Genomic DNA, 23,688 nt, shown 5'->3' with positions numbered 1-23,688 from the left:
GCGCCCCATGTATTGTCGATGCGGCAATGGACATTTAAAGGCAGGCCTACAACTACATACTTACGCCTAGTAACCTCATTCATACTTACTTACTTATTCATCTTACTGTGGACATGTTTGCCTGAAAAGGAATCTTTGAAATGTTGCATAGTTTTAGAATTGTACTCCTTTAAAAGCTCAGAGATTTAGAATGGAGGCGGATGGAAGGTTTTGGGACCTTAAAAAACACTTTCACCTAGAAACTCCATTCACAGTTCAAAAATTCCACCTTACTGTGGACATGCATGCTTGAGAACCTTTTTTTTAAATCATTTGTAGTTATGGAGATATTTAACTTTAAGCGCCCCATGTACAGTATATACATTTCGGCCATTTGAAAATAGCCAATCTACAAGCTCACAATGCGTCGCATCGCCACGTATTGTGAGCTTGTAGATCGTCTATTTTCAAAAGATTTTCATACATGTTCTACATTTGAAAACTTGTCAAATGGGACATTCTGCTTAACGAGTACTTTCTACTTTTGGTACTTAAGTACATTTTTATACCAATACTTTATACTTTTACTCAGGTAAATTTTGAATTCTGGACTTTTACTTGTAACAGCTAAAGTATTTCTACATTGCAGTATTGATACTTTTACTTAAGTCAAAAATTTGAGTACTTTTACCACCACTGAAGTGAGGTCTGGGGAACCCCAGAGGTCTTTGAGGGTGTTCCAGTGGGTCCCCAGCTAAATGACTGGTAACTCTTCGTTCCATTTGTACACTCTCAGTGTTTTGTTTTGTTTTAATAATTTTTATCCCTCGATTTTGTAACCCTTTTTTCACCCGGTGCCAATTTACTAAGTGATCCTGGGCACTACACTCCCCCCAACCGCTTAGGGAGGCCAGGGCCGAGCTCATGCCTCCTTCAATGCATGAGAGCCAACTGACCTTCTTGTCACCTGACAGGGGGGAGTTTCCCTGGTTGGACGTAGCGCGTGGAAGGAACACGTTATTCCGACCAGTTCCCTTCCCCTCCATCAGGCGCCCCGGCTGACCAGGGGGAGGCAGTATAGTGACCAGGATTACTACATGTTTTTTTGAGGGTATTAACTACCCTAGGAGACACGGGGAGAACATGCAAACTCCACACAGAGTAGGCCCTTTCGCCAACCCCACCTAGGGTATGGGCGCTGATGACGCGGAGGAGAAGAACTGGGGGTCCTTGAAGTGAAAGTTTTTGTAATAGCCGCTACAGAATACTGATCGTCTCTCTCTCTCTCTCTCTCTCTCTCTCTCTCTCTCTCTCTCTCTCTCTCTCTCTCTCTCTCTCTCTCTCTCTCTCTCTGTGTGTGTGTGTGTGTGTGTGTGTGTGTGTGTGTTTGTTTGTGTGTGTGTGTGTGTGCGCGCGCGCGCACGTGCGTGCGTGCGTGCGTGCGTGTGTGTGTGTGTGTGTAAAGCAATGTTTGTAGGCTATGCATATCTCTGCTATAATGTGTTTTTATGTACTGTACAGTATATGAAGTGTAATTATTATGATCTGGACAAAATGATTTTGGGGATTAAAGTCAAACTTGCCAGTAACAATTATTGCCTTATTGGCCCTTGCCTTTAAAATCCCCAAACACTTCAACACTAATATTTCCCCAAAATGGATGAAACCTGTTCGGTGCATGTTGATGTGTTAAATCTCTTGAGACGTCTATTATTTATAGAAGATTCAAGGTACTGCATGACACATAAAATCTGTATTCATGTTTACATAAAACACACTGAAGTACAGGATTATTTCCCACTACATCAATTCCATCACCTGCCTGTCACTGTCAGTTTCACATAAAAGATGACTTTGTGCATGGATTCAATTGCGGTCGACTAATAATAAAAGAAATTAATACATGTTGGTGTGAATAAAGATCCCTACAGTTTAATATACACTATGCCTATTTGCCTAATCTACAGCTTCATTTAGGCTCCTCTGGATGTATATAACAAACCAAATGCATAATTACAACCTTTCTTAACCTTTTCAGGCCGCGACCCCCCTAAATAATCATATTTACACTGGGGACCCCCCAAATAATCATAATTGAACTGGGGACCCCCCACCACGATAAGCACTTGGAATTGTAGGAGTTGAGGCATTCAATTTAGTTTGACTCGGTTCCCACAGATAAATATTGTGAAAATAGCCGGTCTACAAGATCTAGAAGCTCACAACTTGTACATTGGCTATTTTCAAAGTTTTTGCCTCTTTCTTACATTATTTGATAATTTGACCAGTTTTTATACTGTAGTTTAGTTTGTTGACTTTTAATGCAGTAATAGTCTTTTTTCAATCATCTGGGGTCCCAACCCACAGGTTGAGAACCCATACGTTATGGTGACTAAAGCGCTCCAGTGCAGATGTACTTGGCAGTCTGAAGTTGAAAGCAATGAATGAAAACAGTGGTCTGTGTTGGACCTCAGAAAACGTCCTGGACTCGAGTCCAGACTATGCTGCTGCACTGGGGCCAAACAGCTGTTTCTGTGTAGCGGCAGCGGGCCATAGCTCTGTATGTTTTCTATCTACAGTGGAATTTATATGAGCCTGGGGTTACAAGTACATGAATGGGCCCCAGTGTGCTGGTTTTCGGCTTTGACATTGCACTGTGCAAAGGGACATAATCATGAAAAAAACAGGGTTATACGTCCCTGCAAAAAAAGAGAGGGACATTAAAATTACTAAATGAAGCACCGGACCAAGAGATGTTGGTTGGTTGGTTTGCTGAATCACGGGGATGGCTGTATATTTGAACAATGCTGTAATGCTGGTGAGACTGAACTATCAGTCATTTTGGCTTCAGCCAGTCAGTCAACAGCAGTGTTGATTTTGACAGCAAATTTTGATTTAGTTTTAGTCATAGTCTTTTGAATAAAATTCCATTTAATCATATTTTAGTCATCTGAAATGTGTTAGTTTCTGTCTAGTTTTAGTAGTCGACTAGATCTACAGTTGATTTAGTCGACTGAAATGTATTTTCGCGGTGCCTGTGTCGTAATGGCAGATTTTACACTTGGCTGCTGAAAATAGCCGATCTGACAAGCGCTGCAACGCGTTGTGAGCTTGCCTTGTACTGTACATCTGCTATTTTCGCAATATAGCGCCAGTGTTCATTTTGACAGCAAATTTTGATTTAGTCTTAGTCTTGTCTTTTGAATAACACACCATTTAGTTTTAGTCCTATTTTAGTCTTCTGAAAATTGTTTTAGTCTAGTCTAGTCTAGTCTTAGTCGACTATATCAAAACCTTAGTCTTTTAGTCTTTTAGTCTTAGTCACAAAATTAACACTGTATAGCGCAACACCTGACAACTGAGTTAGTTGGGGGAGGTTAGTCCCTCACTAACATTTTAGTCTAGTTTTTATTTGCTGATGAAATTGTCAATATATTTAGTCTTAGTCATCGTAGCTTAGTATTTATTTAGTTTTCATCAGGGAAAAAAGGTAGTCCACGAACATTTTTCGTCATAGTTTTAGTCGACAAAATCAACATTGGTCAACAGTTTGATATAGGTATACCAGTTAACTTGTAGCACTTCATTCTTGTCTTTGCACTCTACTTCATTTACCTTGAGGTCTGTTGACTAGGGTTCATGCAGTTTACTGCATCTTGCACTGTGTAAGCTACTGTAGATAAGAGAATATGCTGAATGCCTACATTGTAATTTGTAATTAAATTGTTCCAACTCCATCCACCTTTCCATCTATCCATCAATCCGCCAAACTTCTACCACTCTTTCAAGAAGGAATCCAGGTGTGCTTATAAGCTTCAGACAGTATTACTTGTCAACCAGCAGGCGCCCTACCCGACACAGGTCTAAATTCCACCATGAAAGAGTAGGGAGACCATGCACCTCCAAGTTCCACCACTGTTGGTGTACTGGTTATATTGTATTAACATACACTAGCACAAATATTAATTAAACTATTGTATTCATTAAAATAAGTTCTGGATTACAGCTTTCAATATGTCCTGTTACCTCTCACATGCTTACTGGCTTAACCACTTTTTTTTCATCGCACCATTTTTTTAACCCATTTTTTCACTGAAATCCTGGTCGCTAGTCTCCCTCTGCCAGCCTGGGGAGAGCCCCGAACTGAGCTCATGCTTCCTTCAATGCATGAGGAGCGAGCAGGGCGCTTCTTATCACCTGACAGGGGGGAGTTTACCCGGTAGGACGTAGCGCGTGGAAGGAGCACTTTATTCCAACCAGTTCCTTTCCCCACCACCTGACCGAATGCAAGTTCGTAAATAGGCCATCTTTGCCAAAAAGAAAATTGCCCCAGAATAAGGACAATTGGATGCAATTCTGTAGACAACTTGTAAGATGTGCTGCTCATGAGCAATTCATCAATCAACAACATAACAATGACACCACACAAAGAGGATTATGAAATCTTTGTTCACATATATTTTTATATAACATAACATTTTGAAGTACATTAAGTAGATTTTAGAAATAGAAGCTACAGTTTATAAAACTTTCCAGCAGAAGTCATTGATGGGCCAGCATCAGCCTTTTTTTTCCTCTAGCAGACAGTCTATTTTCTATATATATATATATAAAATAAAAAAAACGCTACATTTTATCTTGCGCTACCTTTTTAATTCCCATGAAAGCACCAGCTGTCTGCGTCTCTTGTCTTTTATAAAATATAAATTATTGAAAAATATTCAAATGTTTGTGAACTAAATACATAAAAAATGATCTCAATAAAAAAAATACAGACACTATAAAATATACAAAAAAACAAAACAAAAAAAACCCTCTGAAAACACAAGGTTGTCCTAAGGAATTCAATCTGAGATATGCATATAAGTATTGGTATGTACTGTATATTCTTGCCAAAGTAAAGATCATGATTAAGACGTGTGCAACAAACTGAAATTTACCAAAGTATTTTTCCTGACAGCTGAACTTAATGTTAAACCATTTAACAGTACAGGATACAGAACGTTTCACTTTTAACACAAAAAGCCAACGGTAATAACATTCTCATGTTTAAACATGGAACCGGCTTTGCGGACGTTATATCGTTGAAGACAGCAAAATCCTCATTGTTAATTTAGCACAACGTACAAATTATCAGAGGATTTTGCTATGCAGGAATATGCTTTAATATGTTAAAGAAATAAAAAGAATGAGGAGGAAAAAGAAATCCTGAACATTGCAAAACAAACAAACAAAGGAAGCAAAGAAAGAAATGTGCATAAAAGATTGGAATCGCAGAGAACAAAGCAAACCTTCTGGAGAACCTTTCAATGTCTCTCTACGCAGAGTATCCAGTATGAGTGAGTGTTTGTGGGACGATGCTAACTGAGAATGGATAGGCCATGCTCATTGTCATCTAAACATGTTGAGCATGCAACAAGGCTCTTTTCCTACAATCTCAAAAAAGAAGACAGCAAAAGCCTTTTGTGTGGTCCTAAAGCCAAGTAATTTCCAATGTATCAATAAAAGATACAGGGTTTTTTTTATGAGAGAAGTGAGAGAATCCTGGTCCCTGTCTTCCAACACTGTGGATTTGTAACCAGAGCGCCATGGCTTGAAGACCTCACATGGGGGTTTGGTTATTATTCCTTCTTTGTCTCGTGCTTATTTGTTTAATCTGGTTCTCAATAAAAGCATTATGAAATACAATCTGTACAAACACACATTTTCAAAAGCTATTCCCATCCATATGGGTAACATTCAGCTACTGTAAACAATAACATTTGTATTCTAAGATGATATTTCTTGACTTTGGCTTTTCCCAGAAGGCCAGTGTATAGCCACTGTTCCCACTGATCATTTGGAGTCAAAACGCTGTCCTTCTGCTCAAACTAGAACCAGTGAAATCTACTTTATATCCTGTACTTTGAGCTAAGTTGCACAAATACAAGTCGAGTCATGAGAGAGACTTTCAGTTCCCCATTGCACTCCGAGTGCTATCATAGTCGATGGATAAGTAATGCACGTTCTTGGGAAGTTAATACAGTTCCCTACAATTAGTCCTGTACGCCTTGTCGCCTGCTTCTTATCTTTTTGGGATACTGTTGCAGGCCAGTTGCCATAGGCAATGTTGATTGCAGTGGTAAATAAAACCCTCTATATACAGTACAGCTCATATAGCACAGACCTCCAAGCAGGCAATGCACGGCAGAACCACAATTACAGTATACGTCCTTCATTCCTTTGTTAATCATTCTACTACCCGACATCATCAGTAACCTTTTTTACCTACAGTATCCATAGCTTCTTCTTTCCAGTCAACCTATCCTGCTGCACACAGCTTCTGTTGCCATCTAAATTCAGTTGAACTACTTTCTGCTTGTCACGTTACCCCAAACTGCACCTAAAGCCCTTGCTCAACTGTAGCTATTAACAGACAGCGTTGACTTGTGTCTACAGACAAACATTCTTAGGCTTTCTTACAAAAAAAAAAAGAGAAAAGAAATCAGTCTCTTGACTACTTGTGATTTGATAGCATGGACAACATACATACATCTAACTGCTCTGTTGGAAAGTCAAATTGGGAAACGACTTGCGGGATGAATTGTGCTTATTCGCTACCAAGTTGGACAACTCATTCCCAAACACTTACAGATTGTCTATAGCTAATACTGGCGGTAAGCAATGTATGCATAAAAATACAGAAGTGTCAGTTGCAGTACATTTTCTCCAGACACGTATACAAAATGTGTGAATGCATCAGTTTCAAAAGCAACGGCTACTTTCGGTTGTCTGTCTTTCAGACACTCCTGGTATGAGTAAGAGAGCGATCCCTCGAACCCTGCAAGTATCACGGCCAGTGTCTATAGTGTCGTCTGATAACCAAATCAGCACATTTCAGGTTTCTGAAGAGAGGAGAGGCAGGACGAACTTTAAAGCGTCTGGTTTCAACGTTTGCTTTCGCTGCAATACCTTCATCGGAAAACAAAACAAAGATGACCTTTCCTACATAAGACTGAATGATAAGGCTCACATTAGGAGTTTTCAACAATAACAATATAATACTGGCACAAGGATATGCTTCTCAACAAAAAAAAAATAGTTAAACAAAACGACAACAAACAAAAACACTTTTTTGGTCCAAGCTGAGAACTCTAACCTTTGCCTACTGTGTGCGGCGAGGCAGAGAAACAGTGAGCATGTAAATATGACATTATTTTTCTCCTCTGTTACATTTTTGGCAAGAGTTTTCATAGAAACTTTTCCACTCATGCTCTAGTTCATCCGACAATGAATTGTTCTCTCTCCTCACTTGTTTTTCTTTGCACGTTCTCACCATCCATCTCTGCCCTCCTTTTCACTCCCTCCCTCCCTCACTGTCTGGCGTGTGTGTTTGTGCTACCTGGGAAGAATGAAAGCGCTAAGTCGACTCAGACAGCTCACCGTCTGCCGTGAGCTCCTAAGTACTGTAATACCTGTATACTGTATATAACACAGACACGTGTCCAACACGAGACAGTATGAATTTGCACGTTTGCCTAATGTGCTTCCTTTTTAAAACAGCGTCTGACAGACAAGAGCTTCAAAAAAAATAACAAAGACCACGATAAGTCGTTATCAAAAAAGGTTTTGGTCCCCCCAAAAAACGGTTACCCACTCTACCGAACAGTTAAGACCACTTTCTGAGCCCCGAGTCCTCCATGGCTCCTTCTTTCCTTTCCTTAAATCTGTTTTTTTTTTTCACTCGTCTGTATCAGGCTTAACGTCCAACATGGCGTGCAGCTCTTCTGGGGTGTATCCCAGCAGGCTTTTTAAGTCACAGACAAAGCGGTAGACGTAGCGTTTCCCTGACGTCTTGTGGATGATGTTCTTGTCGTAGTAGTAGCGCAGGCCGCGCGACAGCTTCTCGTAGTTCATCTTGGGCTTGTTTTTCCTCTTCCCCCATCTCCGTGCAACCTGGTGCCACACACACACACACACACACACACACACACACACACACACACACACACACACACACACACACACACACACACACACACACACACACACACACACACACACACACACACACACACACACACACACACACACACACACACACACACATATTGACGACAAACCTGTTATTATACATTTAGACGTGCACTGACTGCACAATGAGCATTTACATTTCAAAAGCTCCATATTTTCTGTCACTCTAGGGCAGTGGTATAAAGTAACTAAGTACATGTACTCAAGTACTGTACTTAAGTACAATTTTGAGGTATTTTTTACTTTCTTCAGTATTTACAATTTACAATACTTTTACTTCTACTACACTATATTATACATATTATACACTACTAATATTATACACTACAATTATTTGAAAACTTGAATTACTAGTTACTTATATAATATAAATTATTATATCATAAAACATACATTCACCACTTTAGCCCTATTTTATAGGCTATTTGAAAATAGCAGATCTACAAGCTCACAATGTGTCGCGACGCATTGTGAGCTTGTAGATCTGCTAATCTCGAACATTTGAGTACTTTTACTTTTGGTACTTGAAGTACATTTTGATACCAATACTTTTGTACTTTTACTCAAGTAAATGTTGAATTCCGGACTTTTACATTGTATTTCTACATTGCGAAATGTATTGTACTTTTTCCACCACTGCTGTCGGGCAGAAACCTTGTTTGTCCAAAACCGTACATTTTCGGGAAATGGAAAAAATAACCTGTGCTCCAATAGATCCAAAGTAATAATTTAGATACAAGCTCTTAATGTATTTCACTGGTTAAATATTTATAAAGCCCACAGACAGACCTAACCACTTTCAACCTGGTGTCATTATGGGTGAATATTTTCAAATGTATCTCAACGCTGGAGATGCTTGTAGATCTCACTTTACTACATTTGAGCAAAATAGGGCATTCATTTATGAACAAACATACAAAGACTAATATTTAGAAACAAGGTTTCTTCCTGACAGTAATGATATTCAATATGGATTGCATTTTGGAAAGCATACTTTTCAAAGTGTAACTCCCTTGTGAACTAAGCTCTGCCACCCACACTTCCACTCAGATAGCCCAAAAAAAAAAGAAAAAAAGAAGGCTAGTCGCAGCTAGCATTGTCTGGGTCCTGTGTGGGAGTTTTCTATAGTGTAGTATATATATGTTCATGTGTGGGTGCAGGTGTGGTGAACTGCAACAGATATTTGTAGGTTTGCAACACAAACCACAAAACATTTAGCAACTGTGGGCACAGCTTCTAAAAATTTAATATTATTGTTTTTTTCTCGCCAATATCTTTGTTACATAAAGAAATGGCATCTCACAACATCAAAAACTGCAGTGGTATAAAGGGGATAATACACTACTACGAGGTGCTCGGTTATTTAAAAAAAATGTGGATGAGAAGGAAAAAACAGAACAGGACATGAATTGGTAATGTTATAAGTTTGCAAATAATTAATGTGGTTTTTTTTTTCAACACCTTCAATGTCATGTCATGGAGAACGTATTCTCTATGACATGTTATCAAATATCTATGTATTAACTCATTCATTACCAAGGACGACGATGAAGACTTTTAGTTTCTTTTGGTTGGGGGGAGGGAGGGGGGGGGGGCACCACAGCCACAGCCAAGCACCACCGAAGAAGAGTACACCCAGAAATCACGTGATCACAACAAAAAAAAGCCAGGCACCTTTCAAGTTAAAGGATTTCTAAAAGTATTTTTTTTCTCTGCTTTCTGTTGTTTTTCTGCTGTTTAAAAAAAAAACAAGCCACATTCAAACGGCTATAGCTCTGGAATGGAGGATCACGACCGGCCAATATTATTTTTCCTATACTACGGCACCCCCGTGCGTATAATGAGACGATCTCCGTGAGGGCGGAGGTCACGGAGACTATTCCATGATTTTTCAAAAGGTACAATAAAATCGCCGTTTTCGCTGGCAGGGAGACCAGAGACGGATGAATGAATGAATTCATTCCTGGCAGTGAATGAGTTAAGTTGTCATGGCATGGATGCGTACATCTGTGGATATAGGGGCAGCATGCATGGAACCCACCCAGGCAAAAAAAAAAAAAAAACACAAAACAAATACTCCTGGAGTAAATAGACATGTTAGCTCATCTGCCCGACTACTTAGAAGCTCCCCCAGCACACATGTGGTCTTATGGTGGTCTATGGGGGCCGCGACCTCTCACCTCGTCGGGGTCAGAGAGCTTGAACTCCCAGCCGTCGCCTGTCCAGCTGATGAAGGACTGGCAGGATTTGTCGGTCAGGAGCTCCAGGAGGAACTGCCACAGCTGGATGGGACCGCTCCCTGTAAGCACACACCACAAAGGAGAGAAGGAAGGGGACAATTAGGACTTCTCGTCATCAGTGGTGGGAAAAAGTACTCAAATGTTTTACTTAAGTAAAAAAGTATCAATACTGCCATGTTAGAAGTACCCTGTTACAAGTAACACTGTTGAAAGTCCGGAATTCAAAATTTACGTGAGTAAAAGTACAAAAGTATTAGCATCCAAATGTACTTAAAGTACCAAAAGTGAAAGTGCTAAAATGTTTGAAAATAGCAGATCTACAAGCTCACAACGCGTCGCGACGCGTTGATGCGTGAGCTTGTAGATCTGCTATTTTCAAATAGCCTAGGTATAAAATAGAGCTAAGTGGTTAATGTATGTTTTATAATGTAAGGATTTATATCTGCAAAGTAACTAGTAACTAAAGTTTTCAAACAATTGTAGTGGAGCAAAAGTACAATAGTGGCCTCTGAGATGTAGTGGAGTAGAAGTAAAAGTATAACATTAAAAGTACCTCAAAATTGTACTTAAGTAACAGTACTTGAGTAAATGCATTTCGTTAATTTGCACCACTGCTTCTCATGTGTGTTCATGCTTCAGACTTTATAGTACTACAAACTGGGAAAGCAGACGGGCTACAACAATGAACAAAAATACATTCGCGACGGAGAGGGCAGAAAATGACCACAGAAGTGCAAGGCATGAGCTGGAGGGTGTTTGCTACTTTGAGTGATTTGGTCATTCTATGATTGTCTGAGCTTTGTGAGGGATTCGTTTTCAGATGAGTTCGCTGGAATAGAAAGCATTTTAGTTTCTTGCCCAAGGACGCATTCAAAGCACACTTGACTGTTGATGGACATGCTGCTGTTGCGGGGGATCGAAAACGGTGACCTTAAGGTTAAACGACAGGATTGCTTGACAATGAATGAGGCCACCCAGTTACTGAAGAAGGGGGCAGGTAGGTGATAGGTTACGCAGGTGACAGGCCCTCTGGCTACGCAAAGTAAATCATTTGGTTCCCAAAGTGGGGTCCGAGGACCCCCGGGGGTCCTTGAGGGAGTTCCAGGGGGTCCCCAGCTAAGTGATAGATAGTTAGGAACCAAATGGACCCTAATGGGTCTGTAACTCAGAGAGTGTACACTCTCAGAGTTAAATTAACAGATTTTACAATATTAATTGGGATCCCAGAGATAGAAATGCCATTAAATGGGGGTCCATGGGGGTCCATAGCCTAATGCATGTTAAACTGTGGGTCCTTGAATTAAAATGGTTGAGAATCACTGCTAGAGCCGTAAAAATCTTCTCTTATGGGGGTCCCTGGCATATCTTTTCAAATGGGGTCCGCGGGCTAACAACTGTCAATGTGGGGGTTGTTGACATGAAAACGTTGGAGAACCACTGGAGTAGATGTCAAGAGAGGGAAGAGGTTGGATGAATAAGTAGGGCCAATACGACACGTAGAATAACTAATAGTACAATATTGCAATGTATATTTAGCAAGTTAAAATGCAATTAAAGGACAGTGGTACGCGAAAGAGGGGTGACAAGATTCAACATAAGAGGCCGAGTAAGTTCTGCTAAATACACTGTGGAAAAAGAAGGAGAAGGTCTATTACATTTAGGTCTAAAAGCAAAACATTGCTATCTACAACATCTTTAGGGTGAGGAGGAAATCTTCGTCTCCGAAGAGAGACACATTTAACCTTCTATTCTGGGTCAGTCTAAAGGCATAGCAATGGAACCAAAAAAGTCCTCCCGAAATACAAGAGTTCCATTCATCATATTCTTTTGTCTGCCAGTTGCCCTAGACAGTGTGGAGGTCTACGGTCAACAGAATATTTCTGTCTGTACGAGTTCCATTCTGATGAAATCATTAGTTTAAAATAAGAAGGGCCGTCTTCATATTTCATAGCTACAGAGTTGGGGGATCTGAATACATACTCTGTATGCACGTGTGTGTGTGTGTGTGCGCGCGCGTGTGCGTGCGTGCGTGCGTGCGTGCGTGCGTGCGTGCGTCAATGCCATTGCACAGTCCATCCCCAACGCATATACCAAAACTTTGCCTATTATGCACCTTGCAGTTGAAACCTTTACAGATTTTAATCACTCAAGACCGAGACAAAACAGTAAGCCATTTATAATGTTCAGGAATGCCTTTAACCATGAAGAGTAATTGGATTTATTTTGCAGACTAAGCAAATTGACTAAATGTGGTGAATTGAACTTCAAGGTTATTGCATTCATTGCATTAGAAGCACTTAGTGGAAACTGGAGGGAAAGCAGAGCAGAAAGTGAGAGAAAGAAGTTGGGGTTTTGTCTGCTCTAGATACACGGTGGTAGGCTTTGATCTTGTGGCTTTGCAGTAACCACCAGAAGTTTTTCAGGTTGTGTGGAAATCACACCTGCTTTAAGTGCAAGCATGGCGTCTGAGCAAAACTGAGGCAGAGCACACAGAGTTGCCTCCCCTAAAGCCTAACGCAACACTTATAGAACTCCAAAAAAAGAAAGAAGAAAAAATCTACAAAAACAAACATGGGTTAAGTAAAGAAAGAGCCCACTTTACTCTAAGCTAAAAGGATGGGAGCAGGTGTGTGGCAGCGACTGTCACACTGTCACATTGCCATCAGCTGGATTATGCAAAACTAGGTTTCTTTAGATTGTGTGCCTTTCACCACTGGAAAAAGTACTCAAATGTTTTACTTAAGTAAAAGTATCAATACTGCAATATAGAAATACTCTGTTACAAGTAAAAGTCCGGAATTCAAAATGTACTTGGGTAAAAGTACAAAAGTATTGGCATCAAAATGTACTTAAGGTACCAAAAGTAAAAGTACTCATTGTGCAGAATGTCCCATTTCAAGTTTTCAAATGTATAAACATCTTTAGAAAATAGCAGATCTACAAGCTCACAATGCGTCGCGATCCGACACATTGTGAGCTTGTCGATCGGCTATTTTCAAATGGCCGAAACATATATACAGTATAGGGCTGAAGTGGTTACTGTACGTTTTGTAAAAATAATCAAAATCTAAAAAGTAACTAGTAACTAAACTTTTCAAATCAATGTAGTGGAGTAGAAGTACAATATTTGGATCTGAGATGTAGTGGAGTAGAAGTCAAAGTATTGGAAATTGAAAATACTCAAGTAAAGTACAAACACTTCAAAATTGTACTTAAGTACAGTACTTAACTAAATGTACTTGGTTACTTTCCACCACCGCCTTTCACCAAGAAGTGCACAGTTGAAATAGTAGCCTCAACCATCATAGATCCTCTACTCACCACCACCTCTCAATAGTGTGAATAAAAATAAACCACAGAAGAAGAACATCTCAAGCAGAACATTGGATTGGATGTTATATACAAAGATGCTGAGCACAAAGTGACACATTCAAGCATTGGTCTCAACATTCCATAATGATGTCTTCTACTGTAACAGTGGGCCCACGTCAATGAAATACAGTGACCGAAAATAAGGATTTAAATAAATGCCAAGAGAGCCCATGCACAATGGTCCCCATTGAAATGTGTGTATAGTGTGGCGAAAGGGTGGAAGGGCTGGCATTCACAGCACTGTTATAGACCTGCCCCCAAGGCTGGCTAGAGGAGAGTTCTTCATACAGCGTGGAGGGTGTAAGAGAGCGTGTGTGTGTGTGTGTGTGTGTGTGTGTGTGTGTGTGTGTGTGTGTGTGTGTGTGTGTGTGTGTGTGTGTGTGTGTGTGTGCGTGTGCGTGCGTGCGTGGGGGGGGGGGGGGGGGGGGGGGGGTTACGACGACACAAGGTTTCTGTTGACGGCGACGATACACACTGTGGTGTAAAATAATACTTCTATATTACTTTACACCAAGTAATTTGCCTCTCTCAGAGGCAAATATTGTACTTTTACTCCTCTACAATGATTTGAAAACTTTAGTTACAAGTTACTTTGCAGATTATTATTATAAAACACGCATTAAGCGAGGACAAGGATCTGCTCTGTAGTACTTTTGGTACTTTAAGTATATTTTGATGCCAATACTTTTGTACTTTTACCCAAGTAACATTTTGAACACAGGCCTTTTACTTGTAACAGAGTATGTCTACATGGTGGTATTGCTACTTTTACCTAAGTCAAATATCTGAGTACTTCTTCCACCACTGACACTCGGTGTGCGTTTATGAGCGAGGAAGAGAGAGAGAGAGAGAGAGAGAGAGAGAGAGAAAGACATGACGTCAGCAACAGATGACCACAGCGTAACATCAGGCGTGTTGTGCAGCTGCCTCGTAGCGCTCCAGACAGAGGTTTTAGCATGGCTTATGAAAGACGCTGGTATCAAACTTCAAGAGATGACAGCGGGAACCTCACTTTATCTCCCAGCGGTCCCTTATCAGTCCTCCTTGTCCTCGCTATACAATTGGCTGCCTGTCACCCCATGCCTGGGACAGGAAACTGAGCTACACCGGCTTGTCAAACATCGATTTGGGAGGTTATATAAACCGGTTTTTCTATTTAGAGGTTTGATTCCTTTTTTTCCTTCTTCTGGTGTGAGGGGGTGTTCCCCTTGCCCTTTTCTCTACTGTTCAGTGTGTCTCTCTCTCTCTCTCTCACACACATATATAAATGCGCACACATTTACCAGGTGAAGTGTTTACATGTTCGTATGAATGAAAGGATTTTTCATTTTGTTTGTTTTAGCACCCGGGTGATAAGAGCACAAGGTCTTATACTGTATTTGAAGTGGATGAAGATGGCAAAGATGGAAGATCACGCACAAAGAAATAGCTCATACAAGATAATGGCTGCATAAGGAGAATAAATTCACTACATTCACAACATCCACTCAAAACTCAGAAATAGCTACAAAATGGATGGTTTGTGATGGATAAACTGCATTCAAAAACCGGGCATGGTGAAAATAATAATAATAATAATTGCCGAACTACTTGAAAGCTACATTAGAAGTATGGAAGTAGACAACATTTCCAGCTGTTTTGTTTCTTTAACTCAAAAAACATTAATTCAAAATGGTCATCCTGTACAACCAACCATATAATACAAAATATTGACATTTAATCTAACATTGGAACATGTAACAAGAACATGTTCCAGGGGCCACAAGAAAGCTCCGCTGGGGCTGGATTTGGCCCGCGGGCCGCCAGTTGAATATCACTGCTTTAGTCTCTCTCTGGAGTCGTTTTTCCAGTTGTAGTAACGGAGTATCAGAACCATAATTTCTGTTGTTTATCTGTAGAGTGTCCACCTGGCAAGAGCTTTGCTAAGGCAATGGATGAAGCAGTCGAGGTTACTGAACAAAATAATCTTCTGAATAAAGATAAGTTAATTACGTTTTTTTAACTGCATAAATGTACATAAGTATGAAGAAAGACTGCATGACGTCAAATAACTTTCCATTTGTAAATTGAAAATGATATGCTGTACAAATTACTTTCACATGGTGTGTGATTTATTACATTCTGTCGGAATTCTTATTTTTTAATATATTTGATTACATGTAAATGACGACAACGCAACCAAAGTGAATGACCAACTGTTCAATGGGCATCGTTTGAACTAGTAACCTTGCGGATGAGCAATTAGCCAACTGTGGGATTCTGTGTAATGAGATCTGAGGTATGCATTCTGCGTCTGACCTTGAGAGATCTGCTGGGAATTCCCCCTCTGTCCATGCTAACAACCTTGCAGCCTTGTGACAACAATTTAACCCGGGTTGAAAAGTCCCGAAAGACCTCATCGTTTAGTCGCAATACAAACGTCTACACTATCTCATTTCATTCCTCGGTGTCCGAATTTAACTGGCCAGGACCGGCACATACTTCATGTTTAGCACTCGATATTCTGCCTGGACTGAACCACAAACGCTCCAAGAATCCCACTGAGCCTCCACTGACCAGGTGCATACAGTATCTACTGTCTGCATGATGTCTGCCAGCTGAAATGGATTTAAAACATCAGTGTATTTCAACTTCTGAGTACGCTGAATTATATCACGTTATATCGCAATGTGCATCTTACAAATAATGCCATTTTGCTGCGATACATTATTTATAGAATTACCATGGGCTCATTACTTAAGGGTTCAAATCAACACACTACAAAGTACAAACTAAACCAGAAGCATCCAAAATAGCAACAGTTTTTCATGTGCCATTGTCAAGACAAAGGCCATGAGAGACTAAAATAGCTTTGAGAGTTTGTTCGCTTTAACTTTGTACTGTAGAATGTATGCCACCTCATTGAACACAGAGAACATACTACATAAACATGCTCTTTCCGCATGTGCACAAGTAGAAAAAAGGCCATGTGAGATGAACAGATAATACTACTCTCGTGTAAAGTGCAAAGGCAGACATCATTTCAGTGTTGCACCAGTGTTGCTAAGACAACCTGGGGGGGGGGGGGGGAGAAAATGTGTTGAGATGTGGGCTGCAGATAAGTGGGGGTTTGATGAGAAATGAAGACGTTCAAGGCAGAACAAAGAGAGGCGAGAGAAAAGAAGCTACCAACCAAATCTATGTTTGTTTCCTGTAATGTGCACGGCTCGGGACGGATGGGTTAAATTTGTCTATGTGTGCGTTAGGTCTTACACTGGATTGAAGCACGCCCCCAAAAACCACCTTGACAGAGCAATAAGAGGTGCTAGATCTTGTGTAAAACTCCTGTTTGAACCGGTGCTGTGAACGTCACTGCACTTTTAGCATGTGCACAGGCCAGATATGCAGTGAGTTCATGTTGTCAAAGTGTACATATATAAAATGTATAGAATATATACACACACACAGTTTTGGGCCAACCGACAGATAACACAATATTTATATATGTTTATTAATTAATTAATCATAGCGCGGCACTATGAGCTTGTAGATCTGCTATTTTTGAAAAAGTCATGATTTGTTTTGCAAATCTTTGAATATGTATATATTTTTAAGCGAACATGTGTAACTCAAATCTTTGAGTTACAAAGATCTGTAGATCTACAAGCTCATAGCGCGGCACCCTATAGCGCACTATGAGCTTGTATATCTGCTATTTTTGAATAGCAAAAGAAATCTTAAAATGACAGAGATGCGTTCCCGGATTGAAACAAGCAAAAAAAACAAGCACACTAACAACCAAAAAAAAACCTTCAGAATGAAAGATCTGAGAAAAGACAGGATACCTTATGTTCCCTCGCCCGTCACTGTGTGGTCTAGACCGTTGGTTCTCAAAGTGGGGTCCGGGGACCCCCAGGGGTACTTGAGGGGGTTCCAGGGGGTCCCCAGCTAAATGATGGACAGGAACCAAATGGACCCTTATGGGTCTGTAACTCAGAGAGTGTACAAATGGAACCAAATGGACCCTAACGGGTCCATTTGGTTCCATTTGTACACTCTCAGAGTTAAATTGACATTGGTTTTACAATGTGAATTGGGGTCCCAGAGGTATAAATGCCACTAGATGGGGGTCCGTAGCCTAATGCATGTCAAACTGGGGGGTCCTTGAAATGAAAATGGTTGAGAATCACTGCTAGAGAGCCGTAAAAACCTTTTCTTATTGGGGTCCCTGGCTTATCTTTTCAAATGGGGGTCCGCGGGGTAATAAGTGTCAATTAGGGGGTCCTTGACATGAAAAAGTTTGAGAACCACTGGTCTAGACAAAACCAAGGACAGCTCACCTGTGTACCCCGCGAGAGCGGCAGCTGGAATGACGGGCTTGTCTTTGCTGAGGTCCGAGCGCTCCCTGACGTAGTCTTTAAAGGTGCCTTTGGGCTTGTGTCCGTGCAGGCCAGCGGGGTAGTCCTCGGAGTCGAAGCTGTCGTAGGAGGGCACCCGCTGCAGGCTGCTGAACGAGGACTGGCTGCTCCACGACTGAGTCAGGCGGTCACAGCTCTCGAAACTCTCGATGCTCTCGAAGGAGTCCTGGCCGCCCAGCTTACCTGGGGACAGATGGGAGCAAGGAAAGAGCGGAGAGGCGGAAGAGAGGCAAGTTGAGAGGAAGGGAGGGATGGAGAAAGAGGGAGAGTAATCAGATTGTGACAATGACTGCAGTGCTGGTATACAACACAGTACTGTGGAAAGTACATTTACTCAAGTACTGTACCTAAGTACAATTTTGAGGTATTTGTACTTTACTTCAGTGTTTCCAATTTCCAATACTTTTACTCCACTACATCTCGGATCCAAATATTGTACTTTTACTCCACTACATTTATTTGAAAACTGTAGTTCCTAGTTACTTTGTAGATTTTGATTATTAATACAAAACATACACTAACCACGTTAGCTGGTTAATGTACATTTCGGCCATTTGAAAATAGCAGATCTACAAGCTCACAATGCGTTGCGATGCGACGCATTGTGAGCATGTAGATCTTGTAGCTCTTGAAATGCGGCATTCTGCATAATGAGTACTTTCTACAGTTGGTACATTTGGATGCCAATACTTTTGTACTTTTACTCAAGTACATTTTGAATTCCAGACTTTTACTTGTAACAGAGTATTTCTACATTGCAGTATTGGTACTTTTACTTAAGTAAAATAATATCACTTTTTCCACCACTGCACAGTACCTAATAGAGTAATCTAAAAATAATAATAAAGTCAAACAGACTGATGCAGTGTGATGTCTTTATTCAAAGAAGTTTCTGACTGTAATCATGTTCCTACTACAAATGTGTGCAGTCTGTAAACAGACTGTGAGCACATATGGATGACTGAACTGTAACTCATTTTAATCTGTAAACTGTAGTTTTCGAGAAATGGGACACTAAATTAAGACAGCAGCGTACACAGTGCAAAGTGATAAATAACGCTGCCTCTGACTAGGCTTTTATTGTGTTGCATGGTGCAACATCTTTTTCTATTTCACACTCCATTTCTCGTAAACAGCTGCCATTTGGTTTTGCTTCTTAATTGGACGCCGATTGCACAAATTGCCATGTTCTATTTTTGGCCTCTTGGCAAAGATAAGATGGGGGTCTTTCAATTGAGAGTCATAAATGAATGGAAGATAATGCAATGCCTCCAATTGATGCCGAAATCTTCAATTGCTTGCAAATTGAAGCCACATGGCGGTATCGCCGGTGCCACAAATACTTTCCCACGTCGGGGGGAGTGCAACGCGATGCCAGAAAGCATGGAATTTATGATGTACAAGGATTGGACCTCGTTTACCTTGCAGGCAACTGCTCGAGGCGCATTGGAAGGAGGCCCTGCGTGTTGTAACTCTCTGTGATGCCCTGCTATTCATTTGTACAGCTGGGGGATTGGGAGACGAAATCCCAGCTTTATGGGCCTAGATGTAAACCGCACTGCTAATTCGTCTCTAAACTATCAGTGGGAAAGCAAACAACCATGTGCATTTGGCAAAGCAAACACAAGAGCTTCATGAGAAGGAGCCCACGCTAGCTGGCTTGGTGTTGACACCTCGGTTGTCCTTACCGAGAACCTCAACGCTAAGACGAGAAAAGAGAAGAAAAGAAAAAAATGCAGCTTGATCAGTTTCACATAGACGCTAAGGGGTGTGGCTTAGTTCATGTTTCACTCTGACAACAATCACGTTTTTTTTCCCCCTCCTAACCAAGCCTACTGCGTATGAGACGCATTTGTGAAGCCACTAGGCGACCATACGGCATGCTTTTGTTCTGTCTTTTTACACGCACTGATTTGGCCCAAGATTTTAGAAGTAGTAGCACCTTCACTCAACTCTCTCAGACATACAGTACTGTATACATAGACGAAAAACAAAACAAAGATTTGCATGCATATACACACACACCTCTCAATCAATCAAATAATATCTGTTAACACAAAGTGAAAGGTTACAGAATCTACAACAGTGGTTCTCAACGTGGGGAGGGGCCCATGGGAGCCCAGGGGTCCTAACGGTTTCAAGGGGCCCCCGGGAAAAGGAATAATAGTTAGGAGCCAAATGGACGCTTATGGGTCTGTAGCTCTGAACAATCATATTTGAACTGGGGATCCCCCAAAATAATCATATTTGAGTTGAGGCATTACATTTAGTTTGACTCTGTTCCACAGATAAGCTGCACAGATAGCTAGCTGATCTACAAGCTTTGTAGATCTGCTATTTTCACAATTTTTTCCTCTGTCTTATATTATTTGACAATTTAGCCAATGTTTGACCAATTTTTATAGTATAGTTTGCTGATTACCTTTGATGCAGCAATGGTCTTTTTTCTTTTCTTTCTTTCTTTTCTTTTTCTTTTTCTCTTAACTCATTGAGTGCTATTCACGTGTTTCACATGTTTTACCGCTATGGTGCAACGTGCGAATCACGTGTTTCACGTGTTTTTGAAAAAATTGTAAAAAACTCAAAAAAATATATTTATATATTTTTTTCTATTTTGGAAAAAAATGTTCAGAACCCAAGATATCATTATCTGAAGATTTGCAGCTCCATCCACTCCTTGTTTAACTTATAACTGAAAAGGGCTGTATCTCGCTTCCTAAGCACTTTTTTTTAACTTTGAAAACATCTCTGGCACTGGGACAACATAGCCAGAAATAATTCTGGCACTCAGTGAGTTAAAAGTCCTTAAATTGTCACTTCACTGTCATCTGGGGACCCGCCCCAAAATCATGTGGGTTGAGAACCACTGCCATAGAAGACATGGCTGGCTTCATATGGAATCTAAATATCTGAAACCAGTCGTGGGCGACTGACTGAGAACTCTAACTCCATGCGTCCGTCCGTCCCCCCCCCCCCCCCTCACCTCTGCTGATGCGGCCCACGCACATGTTGTCGGGCGACACCACCTCCTGCTTCACGGTGAAGTAGTCCCCCACCTGCAGCGGGTTGAGGGGCGCGTCCCGCAGGATGACGTTGGGGTACTCGTTCTCGTACTTGAGCGACAGCAGGTCCTCCGAGCTGATGGGGTGGAGCGTCTGGTAGGACTCCGTGATGAAGCCGGGCTCCGAGTATTCGGACGGCGGGACGCACTGAGCGTGCTCGATGCCGTAGCCTGGAGAGGAGGATGACCAGGAAAGAGAGACGGGTGGAACAGGGAAAGAGGAGAGGGAAACGAGGGAGGAGGAAGAGGAAAAAAAGAAGAAAAATGTATGTAAAAGTTGAGGGAGTGTTTTTTTTATGACAAATTCATAATTATAAGAGGATGGAAAAGGGTCTATGTTGATATTCAAGTTTCAAGATTTTCTTTAAAAGGGATAGTTCACCCCCAAAATGAATTTGTTTCTATCGATTAGTCATCCCATGGACACTTGAATTCAGGGATATCTTTTGTTTTCGTCGCATTCCTAAGCCAATAATTTGATGACTGCAATGCAGAAATACCCTGTGACAAGGAAAAGTCCGGAATTCAAAATGTATTTGAGTAAAAGTACAAAAGTATTAGTATCAAAATGTACTTAAAGTATCAAAAGTAGAAAGTACTCATTCTGCAGAATGTCCCATTTCACAAGTTTTCAAATAAACATTATTTGAAAATAGAAGATCTACAAGCTTGTGAGCTTGTAGATTGGCTATTATCAAATGGCCAAAATGTATATAGGTCTGAAGTGGTTAATGTATGTTTTGTAATAATAATCAAGATCCACAAAGTGACTAGTAACTAAAGTTGTCAAATAATTGCAGTGGAGTAAAAGTACAATATTTGCCTCTGAGATGTACTGAAGTAGAAGTAAAAGTACTTAAAATTGCGAAAGTAAATAAACCTCAAAATTGTACTTAAGAACAGTACTTGAGTGAATGTACTTAGTTACTTTACACCACTGATCAGTATACATGATACATGTATGAATAACATGGGCCAAATGATAAAGATATAGTCATAAAAATATCCCTCTCTACAGCTGTCCATTACAGCAGAAAGTTGGCCTATAACGTATTACTGACTAATATCATCGATCAATTTAATGTTTTCATTTTCTGCTGTCACTGAGGAGCCAAGTCAAAGTCAAGTTTGTGTGCCAAGCAATGAGATAGACAACGCTGATGTAAACCAACAGGAATCTTAAATCTGATCCAGGGTCTGCCCCGTCCAGCCAGTTTCCATTTGAGGCATTTAGCTGTCAGTCTCTCCACTGACTCAACGATTAGTGAGTGCAGTGAGTGGACCGGATAAGACCAAACCAATGTGCATTAACAGACAGATACATGTCTGTGTGTCTCTCTGCACTGTGTGCATTATCTCGGAGTCAGAATCAGTTTTAACTTTTTTCAAATGTAATCTTAAAAAGTTAGGGTAAGTGATTTGTTTTGGTCAAAACAAAACGTTTTTTTTTTTGTTAAAAGGTTAAAGCACTATATTCTGATAGAAATCATTGCTATAGAGTGTTTGTTCAGTAACAGGGGTCTCCCCGTCTCTCCAGCTCTTTAATAAACAGAAAATAAATGCTCAGGTAGGTGACAACATTTCAGCCAATCAGCAGAGAGTACCCATTTATCAGCTTTATTTTTATAGTGGTCCAGTTACAATTTTGTCTGCTCATTTCTTTGTGTCATCACTTCCAATTTCACTTGTTTAATCTGTATCCTGACTGAGTTCTCTATCCCGATTGGATAAAATTGGTATCCCGACCTGAAAATGCATTTTCTGTTTAATAAAGAGCTGGAGAGACATGGAGACTCCTGTTACTGAACAAACACTCTATAACAATGATTACTATCAGAATATAGAGCTATTTAACACTTATTTTAACCAAAGAAAATCACTTACCCTACCTTTAACTAATCTAAGAAGGAATACAAGGAATGTGACAGGGTGAAGTAACACCACATAATTATCAAAGTGGTATAGAAAGGAAGAGATATGCCTACATGTATACGTCGTACAACAGTGTCCCACTGCCGGAAATACTGTAGCAGGGACACTTGTTATTTTGGCACGAGACACTTATCATATGACTAAGCACAAATCAGGCTTAAAAGAAAGTCGTATTTCAAAACACATTTGTAATGGGATCTAACCTGCAATATGGAAGACAGTTTATTAAAATGGGTATTAATGTGTTTTTGACCCGCTGCTCTCACAACATCTACTTACTGACAAAGTAGTCTGAGGTATAGCGGGATTCCTGGAAGCTGGAGGTCAAGCCATTGCCAGGGAAATGCTTTGTGTCTTCTTCATGAAAAATAGATAGAGGAATGAGCATCAGTGGCCTCGTCATTGATTTCATGTATCATGTAACCGCATCCAGCGTTATCAAAAATTTATGGCCCGGGGCACAAAATTGTGTCTTCCTCTTTGGCTCCCGTTACGATCGGATGGAAAAACATGGCGCACGACCGACCGCACGTGCATTAACGCACACTATCCAATGTGGAATTTTTCATTTACCTCTGAAAGTGTAAAAAAAGAGCGATTTCTTTACACTTTCACACTCCAGATTCCACTGTGTCTAAGGACCAGTGGTGGACAGAAACAGAGTAAATGTACTCGAGTACTGTACTTAAGTACA

General features: G+C 40.6%; 1 protein-coding gene across 4 annotated transcripts in view; it reads right to left on the bottom strand.

Annotated features, from left to right (window-relative positions):
• Window positions 1-5,510: 5,510 nt before the first annotated feature.
• The window catches only part of ets1 (v-ets avian erythroblastosis virus E26 oncogene homolog 1), a 252,782-nt gene continuing 234,604 nt past the window's right edge, over window positions 5,511-23,688 (bottom strand). For 3 of the 4 annotated variants that reach the window (XM_084064852.1, XM_084064854.1, XM_084064851.1), the window contains 5 exons: window positions 23,274-23,351; window positions 20,985-21,233; window positions 17,924-18,184; window positions 10,173-10,291; window positions 5,511-7,914 (listed from right to left, as the gene is read on the bottom strand). In XM_084064852.1, coding sequence (XP_083920978.1) covers window positions 7,699-7,914; window positions 10,173-10,291; window positions 17,924-18,184; window positions 20,985-21,233; window positions 23,274-23,351 — 923 coding nt within the window. In that variant the 3' untranslated portion in view covers window positions 5,511-7,698. The remainder of the gene's footprint in view (window positions 7,915-10,172; window positions 10,292-17,923; window positions 18,185-20,984; window positions 21,234-23,273; window positions 23,352-23,688) is intronic. The other variant, XM_084064853.1, reaches the window with a different exon arrangement.

The sequence above is a fragment of the Gymnoscopelus microlampas genome, assembly GCF_963454915.1.
Source record: "Gymnoscopelus microlampas genome assembly, chromosome: 8".
NCBI classification, from domain to species: domain Eukaryota; kingdom Metazoa; phylum Chordata; class Actinopteri; order Myctophiformes; family Myctophidae; genus Gymnoscopelus; species Gymnoscopelus microlampas.
This window is presented reverse-complemented; position numbering and strand designations above follow the sequence as displayed.